Below are 22084 nucleotides of genomic sequence, written 5' to 3'. Positions count from 1 at the left end.
CTTTTTAAATCTCACTCTGATTTCTCATTTAATCCCCCGTTGTCTTAATGTTCCTATTTCTAGCATCTGTCTTTGAGTTTTCTTTACCTTCTGCAGCACATTGTATTGCATCTTTTTGTGTGAAATGTGTTACATAAATAAAACTTTATCATTAGTCTACCACCCAAAGAGGTAGAATGTTATCCTCTTGTTTATCACACATTCAAAACTATTTAAGATGTAAATTAAAAGCAAAACTTTCTATGTCCATAGGTGGGTTGTTTTTGTGAGAGCAATGCAGTTATGTTGCAGGAGTAAGCTTCAACTACATCAGTTTATTAGTATGTAAGCTGCATGTAGATGACTGGATTTCCAATCAGTGTGTGCTGTACTTATATAAAACAGTGCAATACCAAGCAAGACGTTTAATCAAAACAAAACATGGCTGATCACAGCGAGTCTCGCTACAGATGGAATCAAACAACATTTTCAATGTGAGGCATATTTAAAAAGCATACACATAAAAAGACTTAAAGACACAGATATTATCCTTACTATTTCATCACCTCCATGGCTTTCTGTTTATAATGTTCCCGCTCTTTGCAGCATTTCGTTTCTCTCCAGGACCTGCAGTTCTTTCTCCCTTTGTCACAGTTTGTGTCGTCTCCAGTTTGCAGCTGCGGTCTGCAGTCACAACATGCTGCATTTTCTCCTTGCTCCTCTTTAAACGGTTTGGTTCTGGTGAAAAGTTACACCCGGCGGGTTCGTTCACGCTAAATGGACTCTGCAAGCGTCCTGTCAAGTATGAAACTGAAGAAGAGTAGCTACTATCAATTACACTTGTTGTTTCTGTTCCAGTCTTTGCAATATTACTGATCTGCGTTTCCTGGTCAGGCTCATTCACATTCAGCCTTTTCTTTTGGGATTCATGGTTTTGCTCTGACATATAGTCTAAATAGCATGTTCTCAAATGTGCTGTGGGGCTCCCTCTAGTGTTAGGATGACACGTGTTCTCCTTTGAGTTCACATCAGGCTGATGTATGTTTGGCTTATTACTTTTTTGTCCTCCATCTTTTTGTAGCTTTGCAAAATGCGGCCTTTGTGTTTGCAAACATGGCTTGTAACTGTCTCCATCTGCTCCAGTGTCTGTTGGAATCAACACCTCTTCATTCTGGTTTAACCGATGTTCCAGATCCCCTGGAGAGTCTGCCAGTCCTCCGTCGCAGCTTTCATCCTTCAGTTGATGATGAGGAACAAGAGCTTCTCCTCTCTCTGCCTCGTCATGTCTTCCTTCAGCCTCGACATCTGACTGTGCGCAGTGAGCTTCCTGGTCGCCTTCATCAGTTTTTTCAGGATGTCTGCTCACTTTGAAGGGAAAAAAAAGGATGTCATTAGCGACAAACACAAACAGCAGAAGTGTACAGGCCTAGGCCACACGTCACGATCGATCTTAGTTCCTCAAAGAAGCAATTAACGTCGGCTGGATGGATGCTGAAGTTGATACTGAATGCACTTTAAAGTAGTCAACGAGTGAGTGGGAGGCACTCGTTAATCTATCATTTCTGAGAGCGTCTTCAGTTACGATGCTTTTGGGAAACACCTCTTAGCCTTAAGAAGGTTTGTTAGATGAATTTTATGATCATCTTAGCCTTAAGATGCTTTTGGGAAACGAGGCCCTGTTCTGCTGTCCAACTTCCTTTTGAGGAAAAAAGAAAATCAATAAATCAAGAAGTTTAAACATTTGCAAACGTACCCTTCCTGTACATGAGGAGGTAAGCTGTACAAGACCTCAAAGACATGTCTCCAGACTCAAATAGTGATTGTCTGACCTGCAGAATTGGAAATAATATCACAGTAAATGTTTAACTTCATGTTGTTGAGCATTAAACTGTGCAAGAATTTGTGAAATTGGACTGCATATAGAAAAATTACCCTCCTCACCCTCTCGACAACGTCATCGTTGAAGTGATACCACTCCTGAGTATCAACAGATTTGATTAGTGCAGTATAATGACCTCCTGTCAGATTACCGAAGTGGTTAACTAAAGCGTAGAGGTCATACTTGCAATTCTGCAGAGAGGGAAACAGAACAAAGTCACCACATTTAAGAAACGTTAAATCAAAACAATTTACAGCTGAAGTAAATACATAAAAAAACACACCTCCATGTGTAGAGTTTGGGGGACGTCCACTTTGCAGTGAAGCTTGACGTAACGCCTGCGCTTGGCGTCAAAGCTGAATCTCTTCAGCAGGAGGGTCAAAATCTCTGGGTTTTGTGTCATCTCACATCCCTGGAACACATAATGAATGAACTGCATGAATAAAACACAGCCGCAAAGTCAACCCATCTTACTTCAGACACTTCAGAAGATCTAAATCAGGGCTCAGAAATTAGGTTTAACCATGTTTGTTTTAGGATTGTATCTGAATGCACAAGTCATTTCCCCATTAGTATGTGAGAGCTAATAGTGCTATGGCAGCTTATATAATACTTTATTGGTAAAAAGTGACTAAAAAATGACAGTAGTCTGGTTCCTTTATGGATGAATGAAAGTACTGTTGTTGAGACTCAAAATACTGAGCATTATTAGATGTTACAAGGTCATATTTATTGGGATTTACATTATATATACACAATGTTGTCCAAAGTAGAATATAGAAAGTCTCACAAAGTCTGCATCTCGCTTTTTATCGCAGCGATTGCAGTACATCTTGTTGTCGCCGCAGACTTTTTCTCCCTTGAAGAATGTCTTCAACCCTTTCTCCTGTAAATATAGGTGTATTTATTCATCCTGCATGTTCTTTTCTCTCTTAATATGAAAAACACATGACTCTTATTCTTGTCAAAGGAACGCAGAGTACCACGCTGTAGGTTTGACCACACAAATCTTCCACCGCAAGTGGCAGAATCCAAAAAAAGCTCCTGGAATCGTTCGTGTCTTTGCACTTGAGGCATGTGGTCTTGTGATTCAGCTCTCCCTTGAATATCTAGACACAAAAGTACATCAGCGGTTCAATAAGTGCCGCGTAGCCTGCTAGTTAGAGACTGTTACAGCAGTACTCTCCTCCTGTGGGCTTCAATGTTCCAACTTCTCCAAAACATGAAGAAATATGCTGATCCTAGTCAGTGGTGGAATGTAACTAAGTACATTTATTCAAATACTGAATGTGTTATGTACAAATGTATGGTATCTGAACTTTAAATGGTTATTTGCATTTTATGACACTTTATACTTCATACTTTCCATGTTGTACTTTTTACTGCACTACATTTATCCGACAGCTATATTTACTTTACATATTGATATTCTACATACAAATATAATATGAAGAACTTTTAAAATCTGATGCACAGCAAAAAAAAATTACAGAACACAGTATAAAATTTGAGCTTAAACGAGTAGCCAATTAATCGATTAGCTCAGCAACTGTTTTGATTCATTGTTAATTTCTATGCATTGAATACTTTTACTTTTGATACTTTAAGTACATTTTCCTCATAATACTGATGTGCAATTACTTAAGAAAGCTTGTAGTATTTCTACAATGTGTTATTGGTACTTTTACTTAAGTAAAGGATCTGAATACTTCCTCCATCAGTGATCCTAATGCTCTGTATTTTCCTCCATTTACATTGATGTTCTTAAATATTAATGCTGATTAATACGCACTGTCCCCTATAAATAAATACATTAACTTGTCTCTACCTTGGACGCCTCCGGACTGGTCAGACACAGGATCTTCTCAAAATACTCTGCAGCATCACGTTGCTCATATACTGAAAGTAGAAGCAGAAAGTAGAAGAGAAAGGCATTTTCACTGTAAGATAATATCATTATTAACACATATGCAGCCTCTCTACGTCAGTGCCAGGCTCGAGAGTCTGCAGGATTTTAACACACCTACAACAGCAGCGTGATCAAACCCAAACTTACCATTCGAGATCTCCAGTTTCTTGGTGATGTTATGTGTTTTGGCCGTACTTTTCTGTAAATCAGCAAATAGTTTTCCCAGATGTGGGTCAATGGTTGTTGAATCTTTACTGCAGCATCTGTGGCACAGTGAGAAGTATGTGATTTTATTGAACGTTCAAAGCAAAGTCAGATTCTTTAATCAGATTTAGAACAACGCTCTGCTCATGTGAACTGCACTGATTTCATATCCTCTCCTGGAGATCTTTTTGACAAATTGGTCTCAAAGGAATGGCTCGACATTTTGGGAAATGTGCCACAGAAAATATGAAGGTGGTTAGCTTAGCTTAGCAGAGGGTCGGCCAAGACATTGTTTGGCACATAACCCCCCATAACTCCACAACATATTGTTTTTACACTTCGGTGAGCTTTAGCCGTGCTAGTGTATTTTGTTACCTTTCAGACGGAGCTAGGCTAGCTGTTTCCCCCTGCTTCCAGTCTTTATGCAAAGCTAAGCTAATAGTCTCCTGGCGCAGCTACATATTTACATGAGAGTGGTATTGATCTTCTCGTGTAACTCTCTGCAAGAAAGCGAATAAGCTTATTTCCCAAAATGTTGAACTACTACTACTACTACTACTACTAGTAGTAGTTTTCATTTGATCTGACGTGTCTAAAAATATAAAAGACAAATAAAACTGAAGTTACGAACCGTTTCACAGCCTCCCGGAAGTCTTCGGTCATAAAAAGCACCTGAAGCACGCTGTTCAAGTAGCATGTAAGACCTGGACTGTTCAGGCCATGGTAATCTAAAGACAAGTGACATGAGACACATTATCATTAAAACACAAATGTATGAGCCACATGCTTAAGACGTTTCATTTCATGTCACGTACCTGAGATGGTGAAGCTGTCTAGTTTCTCCACGAACATCTTGACAAGGTCATGATTCATACTGATGTCTTACGAATGAGAGAGTTGACATTTTTGGATTCCTAAAGTGTTTTTTTTTGGATGTATGGGTTCAGCCTGTTGAAGCACATTAAATACAGTTCACATGTTACAAACACAAATTCACATAATCAGTTACAAAACACATGCAGAAAGGCAACCTTTAAGGCCTTATTTTACACTCGCTGCTTCAGTGAGTCAGGTAGCAATGCAATCATTAATAACAATAGTAAAATACACTGAATGGTAAAAGCAACCGGAGGGAAGCATTACAGGATAATGCTGAAGTGGATTTATAAATGATATGTATCAGATATTACATTTATCTGGCAGCTAGAGTTACAGCTTACTTTTGATGATCAGTTCATAAAATATGATGCATTGCTATAGATTGAACTCGCAGTAGTATATAAAGTAGTTAAATTAGGTCCACATCCATGAGATATGACTGCTTACACATGAATGCAGTCAATCAGTGATAATAATCCAATAATACAACACTCTGACAGGGGTCCTTCTGCTGCACAAGTACTTTTACTTTTGATACTTTAAGCACATTTAGCTGTCAATAATTCTCCTTTCTTTTGTTCTGTTTTCTCTCACTTTGGATCATCTGTGTTGTGTGTAAAATTCTATATTTATATATAAAAAGTTGAGTTTGACTTTGTACTTCTATACAGTGAGAAATGCAGGACTTTCGCTTATATTTTTAGACTGTTATTGCTGCTTTGCCCTTCTCGATTCTAGGCCTATTATATGAAAGTACAATTTATCAAAATCACAATAAGAGAGCAGATCGATTTATAGTTTTTCATGGCAACTACTGGATGAAACTTTAAGGATTTTCAGTCCAAACACACACATCAGTGAGTGAAATCACATTTCATTAAACACAAGAAGTAACCAGTGAAGGCAGCTGCTGTGTTTGGGATGTTATGGAAACAACATATGCAGCCCTCAATCCTCCATTACCCAGCGCCTCCAAAAGAGGCTTTAAAACATGTCAAAAGGAAGCTACAGTAAGAAAATAATAAACCCACTATCAAGCGGTACTATAGTGGCCCTGTAACTCACCAGGACCGATAACACACATGCTGCCTTTTTGTTTTTTGTATGTAGTAAAATGGGAGGGTAAACTCACCGTGCAGCATTTCTGAGACGGACTCCTGCAATCTCCTTTCACTTTCGATACCAGCGAGAGGTCGAAGGAGAAAGACACCGACACGGAGAGAGGAGGTTAAGACACAGAAACCCGTGGACTCGCAGCTGAAATACGATACAAATCCTCCTGGAGACTTTATGTTAATCATCGAGTATTGGATTAGAGCGAAATAATCCTCCAGAGTTGTGTAGTTTCAGGTGCGGCTGTAGTACTTCCGGGTGAGCACAAGAATACAGTGAAAGTCTTTAAAAAGACATACACAGAGGCAAACTGTGCCACCAAGGTAAGACAACATGTCTTCATATAATATGTTGCCAGTTTAAAGACTGAGATAAGCATCTACAGATTTATCAAGTTCTCACTTTCTGAAACTTAACTATTTACATATTTTATATTTCATTTTTTTATTTACAAACTGCATTAAAGTATTTGTTTGATTTTGCCTTTTCACTGCTTAGTCACACTGTTATTATCTGTCTCGTCATTATCATTTTTTATTAGTCTATAAATAAAGTGCAAAATGAGCATGTTTTGAGCCTTTCAGACACATTCGCTTAAATAGAATTAACTTAAATGAGTGTCTAGTTTAACAAGGCGTGTTTAGTACTGTGTTTTGCTGTAAACACATCTATGTGAACTTGAACCAGCTGGAAATTCCCTAAGTGGCAGTTCAATGAGTCACGTTTAATTCAAGAGCACAGTCACGCTGATCAAATATGTTGACAGCCGTGATGTACACCGATCAGGCATAACATTATGACCACCTGCCTAATATTGTGTTGGCCCCCCTTTTGCTGCCAAAACAGCCCTGACCCGTCGAGGCATGGACTCCACTAGACCCCTGAAGGTGTGCTGTGGTATCTGGCACCAAGATGTTAGCAGCAGATCCTTTAAGTCCTGTAAGTTGCGAGGTGGGGCCTCCATGGATCGGACTTGTTTGTCCAGCACATCCCACAGATGCTTGGACTGTTGGCAATTTGAGCTACAGTAGCTCGTCTGTTGGATCGGACCATCCGGGCCAGCCTTTGCTCCCCACGTGCATCAGTGAGCCTTGACCCTGTCGCCGGTTCACCACTGTTCCTTCCTTGGACCACTTTTGATAGATACTGACCACTGCAGACTGGGAACACCCCACAAGAGCTGCAGTTTTGGAGATGCTCTGACCCAGTCGTCTAGCCATCACAATTTGGCCCTTGTCAAACTCGCTCAAATCCTTACGCTTGCCCATTTTTCCTGCTTCTAACACATCAACTTTGAGGACAAAATGTTCATTTGTTGCCTAATGTATCCCAGGTGCCATGATGAAGAAATAATCAGTGTTACTCACTTCACCTGTCAGTGGTCATAATGTTATGCCTGATCGGTGTATGTATGTATGTATGTATGCAGTACTTCAGATCACAAATTTCAAATAGCCTAACTACTAATAACTGAACACACAGGCACGATAAGCCTACACATATACTTAGATTCAGCATGGCTTTTATCTCCGATGTGCTTTAATAAACGTCCATAAATCCGCTTAGAAAGCATAAACGTTATGTTCCTTATAACTCCAGAACTTGCCTAACAATCTTCACGTTTTTAAGTTTTCTTCAGTATCAAAGTAATCCAGTGATAGTTGTCTGTACACTCACGAGTACATTGCAAACAGGAACTGCTAATGGCTAATTTGGCATACTTTTAATGGTGCCAATTTGCCAACATTTCAACAAAAATGGGCTGAGTTGTAGCCCTCAGCTAACTGACTGACTAAATGGCAACATTGCACTTCCTGTTTACATCCCTTAAAGCCCCCAAATGATGGGAACTGTAGCTGCAAAACTTAAAGCATGATTATGCCCCAAACCGAAGTAAGACAAAGAACAATAATAAAACAAAATCCATCAATATTAACTTTTCATTTAATAGCCTTTGACATTATTTTGACATTAAGGCTCAGAATGGAGAAGAAATACGACCCACTAGATACCACCCTGAAGTTTGTCAACCGGAGGGACGACTTGGATCCAGTGTGTAAGATTCACTTCCTGTCTCACTGTGCATGTCGACAGAGGAGTGCAACAAACAAGGACAGTGGATGTGGTGTTACCCAAAGCACTCCTATTGCTGCTCTATTTCTGACAATTGTATTAATAGTAATTCACCACATACTGTAGCTATTACACTTATTGTTGTGTCCCTCAGCCTCAGATGGCGACGACTGTCTCAGAGCAGAGTTGTCCTGCGGCCACGCTGTCACTCCTGATTCTCTAACACAATGGTGTCGCAGCCAGCTGAATGAGGTATCTCATGTCTTCAAAACATCTTTTTTTGTTTGTAAATTTCAATGAAAGCCATCTGATGAAATAGGGAATGAGACGGTGAGTATACAAAGACAGTTGGTAGCATCATGCTTACTTTATACCAGTGAGACTGTGACGACAATGTTGATGTAAAAGCATGTTTACTTTCATTATTTCACTGGCAAGACTGCACTGAGCACAGAAACCTGCATGGCAGATCATGGGCTCAGATTATCAACTCGTTTTCTTCTGTGCTTATTCAGCCACCAACTGGCAAGTGCAAGACATGTAACTCTGAGACAAACAACTAAATATTTAAGTATTACTCTAAACAAAATGTTACATGAAATGAAATGGGGTATTATCTTACTGTAACAACCAAAAAGTTTTTAAATTTCCTGTATTGTACTGGGAGCCCTGCAGTGTTGATATTCCTTAATTTCTATTGTTGGTGTATGACTGTCCTCTGTCCAGCACTTGAAAATAATTCCAGAGATGAACATCCTTCCTTTTTCCCTCCCTCCCCACAGACTGACTGCCTGTCAACATCAGCAGTGAGTTTCTACCTGTTTTCTAAACTGCTTCTTTTCTTTGTTTTTTAAGGGTAATTATAAATTCAAATGCCCTGCAGTTATAGAGGGTACCACACTGTGCAATAAACCGTTGTCGTACCAAGAGGTGCGCAGACTGGCTGATTTGTCTGTTGAGGAAATGCAGCACTTTGAAGAGACCATGACCAGCCTGGCTGCTCCAGAATACTGTGAGATTCAGTCAGTAAGTGGTTTTTGGTTGTTTTGATTGTTGACTTTTCTGTGGAATATTTTTGATTTGGCTATTTCAATCAAAATCAAGTGCACTGATTTTCAGATTCTCCTTTCCAATATTTCCCTTCGCCGTTTTCCACATCAGTGCCCACAGTGCAGAACGAGTGTGGAGAGGAAGGATCTCTCCAACCTGTGTGTCCAGTGCATCATATGCACAGCTGATCAGAAGAAGACCTACCAGTTCTGCTGGCAGTGTCAGAAGAAGTGGAAAGGTCCAGGTCCACGAGCTGACCACTGCGACAACGACGGCTGCCTCAACAGGGACCTGCAACTTCTGCAGACATGTAAGACCATCAGCCTGCCCGACGTGGAGGGGGTCACCGACTGCCCCTCTGTCCGGGCCTGTCCCACATGCGGCATGAAGGTGGAACATAGCCGACAATACTGCAAAAATATTAAGTGTCTTCGCTGCCGCGTGGAGTTCTGTTTCGTCTGCCTGAAACCAAAGAGCCAATGTGGAAGTTCACCGTACAAAATCTGTCCCGGTGGTGTTGCTCCTAGACAGACCTCTATCCCTGTCTGGCAGAGAAAATGAAAAGAAATGGTCTGCCTGTTCTGGATTAACAATTCAACAAGAGATGTTTAAAGGTATTAATATTGTTATACTTTGTAAACAATTGTTGATTTATACAAAATGTGACAAATACAAACGCTGTAACTCCATCGAAGATAATGAACATCTTTTTTTACTAGTGGCCCTACTCTGCCTCCTTCTGGCCGGACTTTAAATTGCACATGACAAGTTGGTCTGATGTTTTATTGTAAAAAAAAAAAAGAAAATGTGAATGCCAATCACTGAGCTACTGATACCTCAAGACTGTTAGATCAATTCTATATTTATAAAATGAAACTTCTTGAAGCATTTAGATTTCAGAATCTGTATAGAAACCTTATCAGAACTTCTTACTGTTATTGCCCTTTTGCACTATTTGAAATTCCAGTTGCTGACCTACTGAAAATGTCTTATCAAATAATGGGAACTTTTGTTTAATGGCTTTTTTTTTTAGCTACATGCAGTGAAATATAGCTGGTAAAATGTAAGAAGAAAGAAGAAAATATGAAACGTGATGAATAAAGCTTTTATCAAAATGTAATGTTTATTGGTTCATAAATGGCAGCACTTTTATTCAAAGTGTTTTACAATTTCTGCCTCTCATTTACACACACGCACTCAGGTGACAGCGAGCTACCCTGCAAGGTGCTGGCCTGACCATCAGGAGCAATTTGGGGTTCAGTGTCTTGCTCAAGGACACCTCGACATGTGGACAGGAGGAGCTGGATCAAGCCGCTAAACCCTGTAATGAGTAAACGAGCCGCTCTACCTCCTGAGCCACAGACGACCTTATTCATGATGTGAATCAGTGTCTTTTGAAGGAGAAACTGTCTTCAGGATCAAACAAAATAAAAGAAATAAAACATCACCTCTGATCACCATTAAAAAACAAGCATGACAGATTCCACAACCAGTTGAACAGTGAGCTTTCATAGCCACTCATATGACTCTATTAAATAACACACTGAACATCTTTTTTATTTCAAATTCACTGAATCATTAAAAAACAATGTGTCACATGATGATCGTTTACATGGTTCAACAATTGAAAGATGAAAATTAAAAAGCAAAGATTGATAACATTAGCCGTCATTGTTTTACAAGATGACTATTTCATAGTCATTATCATATTGATAGGAAGTTGCTGATAAGTTGATCCTCCATCCTCCAATTCCAGAATGGATGATCAATTTCATGTCATCATGTAAACATTTGAAGTCTGCTCTTTGGCTGCTGCTCTCCGGGTTGTATCATGGCTATTAAGAAGTTTTTCGTATAATAGTAAGTATTACAGTTAATGCACAACCAAACCCAATTAGAACATTTTTAAGTGTGTCATCCTTGATGCTAGCTGAAGTCCTGCAGGGTTGCAGAGAGTTCCTCTCTGGTGGGGAAGTGAGCGAGAAATTAATTTCTTCAGACAAACACATTGCAAAAACTGAAATGCATAAAAAAAGTAGCATCTGAAACGACAGAAACATATTTTTCCTAGAAAGAATTAAGACAGATGGTTACGGCTAAACTCATTCTGATGATTACCCTTTTCCAACTCAACTCACCTGCCTCTTTTTTATTCCATTACTTCTTCTATGCCTATTATTTCTTGGTTTGTTCTTCTTTGTGTCTTTTCTTTTTCTTAGTTTGTTCTTCTTTGCCCTTTTATTTTTGTCTGGGTGTTGTTTTGAGTCTTTCAAGTCTCTGCCTCTGTCTCCACGTTTGACGCCGGGTTCAATTGTCAGTCCTTGTTCTTCTTCATCAGTGTCGCTGTCTACTTTTTGTTGCACCTTATCTTTCCCCTGCTCATTCAGATTACTGATCTTAGCCTGTCGTTCCTTTGCTTTTCCTGTCAGACCTTCTGAATGGGTCTCACAGGTCGTCTGAGACACTGAGGAAAAGTAATATATTTCTTATATTCAGTCTGTTAACATTGTAGACATGAATGAAATGTTTTCTTTTTGTTCTTACCTCTGTACATGAGCAGATATGCAGTGCTGGAACTGTTGAACAATCACTTTTTTATTATTATTATTATTATTATTAATTTGTCATTGTTGGAACAACATTCAGTGAACATATTCAGATAGATAATGCAGTATATTTCAGATGTGATAAAATGGGATTCATCAAACATACTTGTAAGTCTTTTTTGCAAATGGTTGTCGGTCAGCCTGCACCATTGAGAAGAACAATTTTAAATTCAACGTTAGATCTTTTTTGTAGATTTTGAATATGCGGCATACTGATGGATGCGTTAAATGAATTCTCACCTTTATGACGTAAGCGTCGTCAAACTCATACCAGGTTTGGTCCTCATTGGACAGGATGGTGGCTGTGTAATGTCCACCTCTTAGACTGCCCATGTGATTCACCATCCCGTACAGTTTGTACGTCTTGTTCTACAATCAAGAACACTTTATTTAATGGGATTAATGGAATCAGATGCAGTTGTTGCTGCTTTGTTAGAGAAACAAACAGTTTACCACAGTGCCCACATGTGCCCATATTTGCAGGATGTGTGAAGTGTGAAGTGTGAAGGAAAGCTGCATAAAACTATAACAAATCTGACTTTTGTTGATGGACAAACTGGGCACTTCACTGGAAGCATGCATCATACCAAACTCTTACAGACCACTACACCATTCATATTTGTAGTTGCTTCCCCTTGCCTCTATCTGTAATGTGAGTGGCACGTCCACATAGCAGTGTGATTTGACATGTGACATGGTGTTGTCGTCAAAGTCAAATCTCTTGAGGAGCAGAGTCAAAATCTGAGGAGATTTCACCATCTCACATCCCTGAATAACACAAGAAACATCATTCAACATTAGAGACAGTACTGCAAACAAACAGCGTTCATGTGACCTCATTAAAAACATTTCAGGTCAAAACTCACTCTTGTTGCCTCTGTTTTCTCTTTACATTTCTTGCAGTACACCATGTTGTCTCCACTGTATGATTTAGACTCACAAATGCTTTCAAAGCCTCTTTCCTGTGAAAACATAAATAACTGTATATAAATGAATTCCTCCAACAGACTAATCTCACGTCATCATGCAAAGACAAAACTTACCAAGCTGTAGGTTAAACCATGAGCATCTCTTAGTGACAATGGAAGAATCCAGAATGGATTCGTCTCTTCGTTAATACTATGTTCTCTTTTGCATTTTGTTTTGTAGGTCAGCTCTCCTTGAAAAACCTTAAGATGAAATATCTATCAACACAGCATTCTCATTTCTTCACCTGTAAATTGCAGTGCAGGGTTTAGACATGCTCACCTCCGAGGCCTGTGGGCTGATGTCCCGTAAAATCCACTCTAAGCATTCAGCGGCGTCACACTGTTCAAAAACTGCAGGAAACCATTTCTGTGAATTTACATCTGCCAAGTGACTTTCCCACCAACTGCCCATTACTCTTGGATGTTCTTCTGTTAATCACTGTCCATCTTACCATTTTCAATCCCAAATGTTGCTGTGATGGTTTCCGTTCCACATGTTGTTTTCTTCAGTTTTTCAAAGATCTTTCTCAGCTGGAGATCTGGCTTCAATTTGGGATCCAGTCTTTAAGGAGAGAGTCGTCTCTCAGTGAATAGTGACTGTTTACTGCCTGTCTTAATAAGTCTTTCTTGTTTTTTTAATGGGTTTTTAATTAGATGCCTGAAATAAGGTCTGTGGTCTGTGTGTCTACTTTGTTCAACGACACAAAATATGTCAGTAAATACCCCACTTGTGAAATTTGCCTTAGAAAAGGCGGTTGCTAACAAGTGGCTAAATGAAACTACAGTGGTTCTCATGGACATTAACGTCTTCGTGCCGAACACGCAAACTCATCTACTCACTAGTCCGCCTTTACAGCCTTGTTGTGTTTATACTCTACATATATCTATATATCTATATCTATCTATGTTCTCTTAAAAGTTAAGCTTAGTGGTGGTCACGGTGAAGTAATGCGACCGTGGTGTAGTTCGTTTATAGCCTAGCGTTATCTTTTTACTTCTGGCAATTGCATTTACGCTGCAAAAGTCATAAAAGTGGTGTTCATTCGTGAAGATTATCTTGCTGAACAAAACATGTAAGTGTCATAAACTTTTGTTTTGCCAGAGAGTTCATTTCTTTGCAATAATCCAAAAAAAAATTTTGTCAAGGGAACCATGGCAATGCTAACTTCAAAAATATGTCATCCCTGCCCCACTGTGTGTTTACTGATGCAGTTCTGTATGTTTGAAACAATTTCATATATTTTACACAATGTTTTATTCACATTTAAATTTCTCTCCTTCTACTTTTATTTGCTAGAGATGAAAGCAGCTGTTTCAAACCTGTTGTGGATCTCTGTTGTCGTGAAGAGAACTTGCAGGACACTGTTGAGGTAACACGTGGAGCCCTGATTATACAGGCCATTAGGAGGTCTTGGTGGCAGAGCAACTTAAAAGGAAGAAAAACACATTGTCATTACACCCTCTCCATTCATCTGTGTTTACTTATTCTTTATTGGCAGCCTATCATTGCAGAAAAACCCCTTTATGTTCCACGGCATCTTTGTATCAGTATGCTTCCTCATAGACACACACGAATTCTGTCCATATCGTGACAGTCCTTCGTTACGTCATGCTTATCTGACCATTACTTTATGGAAGTTTTGATTGGACTTTAAAGCTATTAAGTTCAGCGTCTCATTTGATCAGAGTAGATTTTTTTTCTTTTTTCATATTGTGCATTCCCCTCCTCTCCTCCACCCTGAGGGCTGAATTCCTTTTTCTTTCTTCTACTTTTCTTTTCACCACGTCCTGCAGCAGTTCGTCCATGTTACCTGGTCGACCCTGTTCTTCATCGTCTGTCAGATCTGCTGAATTTGTCACATGGCGCTTCTTAGGCTCTGTGGGTTTGAAGGAAATTAAATTTATTCAGTAATTCATTCAGAAAAAGTCCGTTAATATTAAAGTGATACGTTTCCACCTGATGTTATATTACAGAGAAGTGAGCATTACCTCCAATACACCAGTTCATGGGATTAAGATAGTCCAACAATCGCCTCTTTTGTACAGCAGGTGCAGCATCTGATTATAGACAAAAATAATTTACTGTCCAAGATTTGGAAACATACAACATTTGGTTTGGTTGTGTGATATATCTTTATCCGCTATACTTTATTTATCATGTTTCCATTCCAGCATTTGTTTCATTGTTTTCTTGTTTGCTTTGTCCACTCCCTTTGGTGTAGGATGGTCCGCTCATGAATGTGCGCACTTGAACGCCCCCTGCTCCACCAGGTGGTTGCATTGTGGACTCTACCAAGGGGGACTTTAAGATGGGGGAGGAAGCTATGGGTTTTCTTGTAGTATTTTGTTTCCTTTCAGCATTAGTAAAAATTAACTCTAGCCTGAACAGTGTGTTGTTGAGTTATTGTTCATCTTAATGCATCAATGGAAAGACTGATGTTACTAACACTATTAATAGCTTTAATTGTCTGTTTAATTTTACCTTTGCTATGAGAAATGTAGTTTGACCAGGAAGTATTTAAAGTGATAGTTTGATCCATCGGTGTTTTGTCTGTGTGCTGGGGACCCCTCTTTATGTCAGTGAGTTTCTTTTGTTCTTGTATTGATGGCATTTGTTTTATGTGTGTTGACGCTGAGAAACGGTTCAAAAGAAGAGTTCTGAACTGTTCGTTCTGCTTCACGTTCGCCACCGGGAGGTCAAAGTTTTCACTTATGCTGTGAAATATCTCAATATCTACTTAATGAATTGACACAACATATTGTACAGACATTCATGGTTCCCACAGGGTGAACCCTGATGGCCTTGACAATGCCCTAACTTTTGCTCTAGTGTAAACATCGGCTCAAAATGTAACTTTGTCCGGTACTTTGGTTTATAAATGACATTCCCTTCAGCCTCAGCTGTACTTTGTTTAATGCTAATAAGCACATGTTATCATTCTGCAACACCTCATTCATGTGTATCTGCTTCTTTATTACCTATTTGTTCCTCCTGTTCAGCCTTTGGCTTCTCATTTCGACGTCCTTTGCTGGATTTAGGAGGAGCAACAGCAACTTCTCCACTCCAATTACCTCTTTCCAACCTGTTTCGATAGCTGAAATGGACAGTACCTTCATTTTTACACATTTTCCCGAGCCTTCACATCTCTGCCTATCACTTCACACTGTTGCACAGTTTTTGCTATTTCACTTTTTTTGTCATGACCTGTTCCTCTTTAATGTGATCTGCTTTATCCTCCATACACCCTGTGTCCCTTAACTAACCAGCAAAACATGCAAACAAACAAGCAGAGTCTTATGTCCGAACTAAATCTTTCTTCCAACCTTGTATCACTTGTGTTCCTCCCTGAGAAGTATTGGAAGATCTGTCGGAGCAGGTTGAATAGCCAGCTGTGCTGTATTTCTGCTTTTTTCCTGAAAATACAGACCGTCTAATTTTTCTCCCTCATGTTTTGTTATGCTAAAAATATATATATATTTTTACAGTCAGTATCCTCAGATGCAGAAACGTATTGCATTCACCAAAAAACGAACAAAACAACAAGTTTTATATTTAAAGAATGAATTCTGTCTCGTGATTAATATCTAGCATCTTGTAACTGATAAACAATATTTCATTACGAGATGGTTTCTCCATAACTGGAGACAGAAAAGTGAATGACCTTTTGATAAGTGCAATGCGCTTCTGTAGGACGAACAAAACGAAAACACAAAGTAAATACTATGCAGCTGCACACAAACCCAACGACAGCATTCAAACTATTTAAGACAACATGTTTAAGGCTGTTTTGCAGTGTACGCCAAAATAAGACAGATGGGTAGTGCTTACCGCGGTCGGGCCATCATGCAGTGAAATCTGTAACGTGGAGCGGGGGCTTTATAACAAGTCTTACTTTCGTTTGTTTCACAGGGCTGTCAGCTGGCTGTCAGCTGGTGCTTAGCCGCATGATGGTGATGTCGTGAAACTACAGCAAATTAAGTTGAGAGGAGTTTGAGCGGACATGGGGTGTGCCTATTGCCCACTATCGACATGTGGAGAGGATGAACATCTATCCGAAACATGACGCCTCATTAATAACGTGTTAAATGAATCAGAGTTGTCAGCCTCTACATGTAAAACCTCAATATTTAAGGTTTTTTTTTTTTTTCTTCTTTTCACTGTTGACAGTAGGCAGCAGCTGAGCTTGTTGCAGGTTTAAATATCGATTATATGGCTCGTACTGTTGTACCATTTCAAGGCAACTTTCAGATTTAACTACAAAAAATGTCAGTCTTTTGCCAAACAGTAATGTGCACGTATCCAGGACAGACCGGAAATACGACCCCACTTGTCGGCATGTATCCTAAACTCTCGTAAAACCCACGGGTGTAAAACAATCACATAAAGACGACTCGTCTTATCTATATTGTCTATGATACAAGCCAGAACCTGCTGTCCCAGCATACCTCAGAGTTAAGATCTTGATCTTTACGACTACAGTCTGAGCCTCCACACCTCAGAGGGTATAAAGGTCGCTGTGGCTCCTTTATCCAAAGATCATTTAACCGTGATTCAGCACTTACTCATACATTTCATCATTTTGTTTTCTACCTCAACATTTATTCATATTATCTGTCTTTTGTGATACTTCCTGACTTCCCTTTGACCCAGAACAGGACCTGCTGACCCCCCCAGACCCCCATCAGCGCTGCATCACTGCTAAAATACAAATCATTCAAACCTATAGTATTTTATTTTACAGGAAAAACAACAATGTTACAGTGTGGAGTCATTTTGATCTCTATACTTATTCAAACTGTGAATTTCTGTTCTGTGAATTTGTTTTTTTTTACTGTTTGTATCCTGTAAAATAATGATAGATATATACTGTTGGTTTGAATGGATGATTAGTATTATAGCAGTGATGCAGGCCTGAGGGGGTCAGCAGGTCCTGTTCTGGGTCAAACGGAAATCAGGAAGTATCATTAAAAAAAAAAACAACCGGGTAATATGAATAAATGTGAGTAAGTGCTGAATCATGGTTAAATTATCTTTGGATAAGGGAGCCACAGCGACCTTTATACCCTCTGAGGTGTGTCTGTAGTCATAAAGATTTAGACCTTTATGTCTCAGCCCTTTGAGATGCCGGGGACAGCATGCTCTGGCTGGTATTGCAGACAATATAGATAAGCACAAAGACAGCTCATCTTATGTTCGACATCCATGGTTAATCCTGGGAGTTTAGGATGCATGCTGACGTGCATGCAGGATTGTATTTTGATAGTGGGTTCAGGGTCATAGCACAAAATTCTGGACCCTGTAAATATAGGCATTCTCTGTGGGCCCCTCCCAGGATCCACGGTTATTCATTCTAGTATCTTTGAGGGCCCTGGATACTCAGACCTCCTCAGTGGGTTAGTTGCTTCTCAAAATAAGAAAATGCTGGATTTACAGTGTGAATTCTGCACAAATGCGCCTGTGGATGTACAGATAACATGCAGCCTCACTCTAGTTGGTTTTTGACTTTTTTTTGAAAGTGAAGAAATATTAAATTTTACGTCATTTCCCGCGCCATTCATTTGCTATGGCCAGTTATGTTTAAACGTTTAGCTGAGATGAGGACACTCTGGCGAAAAAAACACATGTTTATGTTTATCCTTCAAAATGACCACAACAGAACAGAATGCATCCACAAGCACTTGAACACTTATTCTTATCAGATTATTATTTATTTTAGTCAAATTATACTTGGCTGTGACTTCAAATACAATGCAAAATCCATTTGCACTGATTGTGAATCAATGTTACAATAATAACATGAAATAAAGATAAAAAACGAAAGGGATGAGTGAGGACATATGTATTGAACCATGTATTTATTTCTGTTTGAACATCTGTTGGTCTCATTGTGGTTCTGTTGAGAGTCTGTGGGAGTTTCCTTCATCGGATGCCTCCGGGCATCTTCAGCACTATTTGTACTGTGGACAGATGCTGGATCTGATAGGACACCAAAGTGTTCGTCTCTCCCTCCAGTGTGGTTTTTCCGAAGACCATCCGAAAGGCGTCCTCTGAAAGCGGATGCAAACAGTCAAAGCGTTACAAAATGTTTTACACAGTTTAAACTTGCAATTTGGTGGATGGGTTGCAGCGTGATTTTGGACGTCTTGTGCATTTATAACCGCTACAAGGTATTAAAAAAAAAAATGTGTTAAAGATTCATCTCTGAAAAATCACGTTGAAACAAGGGTTAGTCGATATGTAGGGATAAACCGGTAAGATGTAGAGATCTTAAACATTTTAGACCAAATTTTAATGAAATTTACCGAGAAATCTTTGCACTTTCAAGTCACCAAAAAAATAAAGGACTCAAAGAGAAACTGATAACACTTCTTCATTACAGAAGAAAATATAATCTGGATACGGAGAACATAGATGGATAATCACCTGTCGATGTTTGAAGCCAGTAGTTCATGAGAAAATAACCAACATGTTGCTCACGTCCTAACTTACTAACAAATGTCATTAAAAAGTGAGTTCTGTTTCTGCAAAACTCCCGATCATGTTTAAAGACGAATTAATACACTTCAAATGACCCTAATGAATGATGATGTTTTGGATTGTTTAATTCTACAATATCGGCGCAGGGAAACTAGCCACATTTATTTCTGTGAAGATCCAGAGTGTAAATATGAAGCGGCATAAATCGCGCGCTTTATAATCGTCCAATATGAAGGTGATTTGACGTGAAAGTCGTCACACATACCTATCTTTAGTTCTTTGGTAATTTTCTCTCGTAGTTGCAGCACAGTGATCCCCTCCAGCGCCTCTTCGTCGTCGCACAGATCGATGGTCTTTTCCCCTCCTCTTGGAAGATTGACGTTCAGTTGGATGTTCATTTTTGCAGCTGTGCAGTGAGGACTGCACTCTTCAGACTTGTCTTTTCAGGTACAGAAACTGACACTGGCTTACAGTTGCATAAATGATGTTTTTATGACTTGCGTCACGTATAGGCTATAGGGCAACTAATCACATGGTTTCGTGGAAATGAAGAGTCCTCATAGCCCTGGTTCGTTGAGACGTATTACATTCAGTCAAGATGGGCAGCATTTTTACAACTGAACAGAAGACAAGCCAGAATGACTCCGGACGACAGAGCAGAACAGTGGGAACTAAAAAGGAGAAGTGTTATGACCCTCGAGACAAAACACTCACATTTGTGGAGGGAGATGATGATTTAGACTGTAAGTAGCCAAATGTCACATTAACAAGCGTTAGTCCTAAAAAAAAGATTATGATGATCCTCTGCTGTCCACGACTTGTTTGTACAGTTCAGTTCTTAGTTGTATCTTCTAACACTCTGTCTCTTGTTTTTGTGTGCCTCATAGTTTTGTGTAACGACTACAAGTCTCTCAGAGCAAAGATGTCCTGTGGTCATGCCGTCACTCCGATGTCCCTCACCGACTGGTGTCGCAGGTTGTTGGACCAGGTAGGCTGTTTACATCACCTCCGTCATGAAATTCAAAGACGTTTTAGTGACTAAACCTCACTGACAAAATGCAGCATGTGTGATAAAATAGTCATTTATGGTAAAATGTGGTTTTAATAGTAAAATAAAAGGCAGAATGTGACTTATGAGCCGATAAAAGAAACGTGTTTCATTTAGCAGTGAGAAAATGCTGAGTTAAGTTGTATTTCTCAGGAAATGTAGTTTGCTCTTGAATTGATGTTGGTTAACAGCAGTGAATTTTATAAGCAGTAGCAGGTTGGTAGATGCTCAAGAATTTGCTCAATGTTTTTTTCTTTTTCTTTGATTTTCTTTTTAAGGGTGAGAGCAGATTTGTGTGTGGCCAACCTGACTGTGATGTTGAGTGGCCATATGAGGAGGTTCGTAAAATGGCTCTTCTAACCAGCAGGGAGAGCGCGCACTTTGAAATGAAACTGTTTAATAACTTTGCCAAGGACTACTCGAATGTCAAATCAGTAAGTATCTCAGTTACACTATTTACAAACTGTTGTGCAAATACAAGGGTGAATTTTTAAAAAGCATCTCACTCTGTTTTTCATATAACTTAATTTAACAGTGTCCTGGCTGCAAGTCTCGTGTGGAGAGAAGTGACCTCGATGATCTGAGCGTCAGATGCACAGTGTGCACCACTGCCAAAGAAAGGGATTATATATTCTGCTGGCAGTGTTTGAGGGAATGGGAAGGACCGGCTCCACGTTCAGACCGCTGTGAAAACGACGGCTGCATCAATCAGTCGCTAGAAACACTGAGAAGTTGTCCAGAAATCACCTTCGAGGATGTGGTGGGCGTCACTGGCTGTCCCTGCATCCGTGCCTGCCCCACCTGTGGTTTGCTGGTGGAGCATGACCAAACGAAATGTAAAAACATCACATGTCCCCGGTGTAAGGATGAGTTTTGTTTTGTGTGCCTGGAGCTCACTGAAGTGTGCCTGGAGCGACAAGACATGTCCTCCTATTTCATCCTTTGTTCCAGTGGTGTAGCACCTAGACAGACCTCTATACCTGAGTGGCAGTGGACATAAGTCCTCTGATTTAACACTGTGATCTCGAGAAAATCACAACTGTTTTAACTTTTGAATAGACGATTTCTAATTCAAACTCAAAATTGTGGTTATTCATTTGACATTTCTAATGTTTGTTTGTTCTGTTTTTCAAGAGAATCATTTTGCTTTAGCTTCTTTAATGTGATCTCATTGTTACAGTGTAGAGTCATTCTGTGCTCTATAATATCTTTATTCAATCTGTTAATTTTTATCATTGTTTTTTTTACTGATCATTTGTTTGTTCTCTTAACATAACATTGTTTTTTCCTGTAAAATAAGAATAAATGAGATACGTGAAGTCAGGAAGTATCACAGCGTGTAGATCTTTTTAAAGCATATGTACCTGCTACAGCTTGCCTTGTGACATTGCCTTTCGTCAGGGCAGAAAACGAAACCTTGGTATCTTTGAACTTTGGACTTAAAGACAGCTAAGAAAAAAAAAAAACCCCAGATAATATTAATGTCAAATGAGAACCATAAATAGGCTCAGTAAAGGGTCTGTAAGCAGCTCTGCCTTACTTCAATATATCAATGTCACATTAATTGTGATACAGTGCATCCAGAAAGTATTCATACCGCTTCACTTTTTCCACATTTTGTTATCTTACAGCCTTATTCCAAAATGGATTCAATTCTTTTTTTTTTCCTCAAAATTCTACACACAATACCCCATAATGACAAAGTGAAAAATGTTTTTTAGACAATTTTGCAAATTTATTATTATTTATTAGCTTATTTATTAGCTCAGGTGCATCCTTTTTCCACTGATCATCCTTGAGATGTTTCTGCAGCTTAATTGGAGTCCACCTGTGGTAAATTCAGTTGATTGGACATGATTTGGAAAGGCACACACCTGTCTATATAAGGTCCCACAGTT

The 22084-nt window shown here is 39.3% G+C and overlaps 4 protein-coding genes across 6 annotated transcripts in view; 2 read left to right on the top strand and 2 right to left on the bottom strand.

Moving 5' to 3' along the window:
• Positions 1–389: 389 nt before the first annotated feature.
• Positions 390–6004, bottom strand: LOC139306004 (ubiquitin carboxyl-terminal hydrolase 50-like). Of its 2 annotated transcripts, none has more exons than XM_070929962.1 (11): positions 5983–6004; positions 4787–4919; positions 4603–4699; positions 3915–4030; positions 3687–3757; positions 2842–2967; positions 2649–2744; positions 2142–2270; positions 1912–2049; positions 1733–1808; positions 390–1344 (listed from the first exon to the last, which is right to left on the bottom strand). In XM_070929962.1, exons 2-11 carry the CDS (start codon positions 4842–4844, stop codon positions 542–544), a joined length of 1710 nt encoding a protein of 569 aa, XP_070786063.1. In that variant the 5' UTR covers positions 4845–4919; positions 5983–6004; the 3' UTR covers positions 390–541. The 2 variants fall into 2 exon arrangements, with proteins under 2 accessions (XP_070786063.1, XP_070786064.1); XM_070929963.1 differs by having other exon boundaries at positions 1921–2049.
• A 51-nt stretch (positions 6005–6055) lies between these two features.
• Positions 6056–10504, top strand: LOC139305678 (E3 ubiquitin-protein ligase RNF19B-like). Of its 2 annotated transcripts, XR_011599317.1 has the most exons (6): positions 6056–6286; positions 7940–8019; positions 8191–8288; positions 8892–9062; positions 9198–9700; positions 10288–10504. XR_011599317.1 is itself a non-coding variant. In XM_070929600.1 (5 exons), the coding sequence occupies exons 2-5, from the start codon at positions 7947–7949 to the stop codon at positions 9645–9647; spliced, it is 792 nt and encodes a 263-aa protein (XP_070785701.1). In that variant the 5' UTR covers positions 6056–6286; positions 7940–7946; the 3' UTR covers positions 9648–10201. The 2 variants fall into 2 exon arrangements, 1 of the variants encoding a protein (XP_070785701.1); XM_070929600.1 differs by lacking the exon at positions 10288–10504 and having other exon boundaries at positions 9198–10201.
• Positions 10187–22084, bottom strand: part of LOC139305677 (uncharacterized) — a 29970-nt gene continuing 18072 nt past the window's right edge. The window contains exons 30-34 of the mRNA XM_070929599.1: positions 11933–12061; positions 11799–11833; positions 11631–11662; positions 11225–11550; positions 10187–11049 (exon numbers count right to left, since the gene is read on the bottom strand). Of these exons, the coding sequence (XP_070785700.1) occupies positions 10981–11049; positions 11225–11550; positions 11631–11662; positions 11799–11833; positions 11933–12061 (591 nt within the window). The 3' untranslated portion in view covers positions 10187–10980. The remainder of the gene's footprint in view (positions 11050–11224; positions 11551–11630; positions 11663–11798; positions 11834–11932; positions 12062–22084) is intronic.
• Positions 19558–21336, top strand: LOC139306124 (uncharacterized). Its single transcript, XM_070930084.1, has 4 exons — positions 19558–19881; positions 20026–20126; positions 20465–20620; positions 20722–21336. The coding sequence occupies exons 1-4, from the start codon at positions 19737–19739 to the stop codon at positions 21184–21186; spliced, it is 867 nt and encodes a 288-aa protein (XP_070786185.1). The 5' UTR covers positions 19558–19736; the 3' UTR covers positions 21187–21336.

The sequence above is a fragment of the Enoplosus armatus genome, chromosome 23 (assembly GCF_043641665.1).
Source record: "Enoplosus armatus isolate fEnoArm2 chromosome 23, fEnoArm2.hap1, whole genome shotgun sequence".
Classification (NCBI taxonomy): domain Eukaryota; kingdom Metazoa; phylum Chordata; class Actinopteri; order Centrarchiformes; family Enoplosidae; genus Enoplosus; species Enoplosus armatus.
This window is presented reverse-complemented; position numbering and strand designations above follow the sequence as displayed.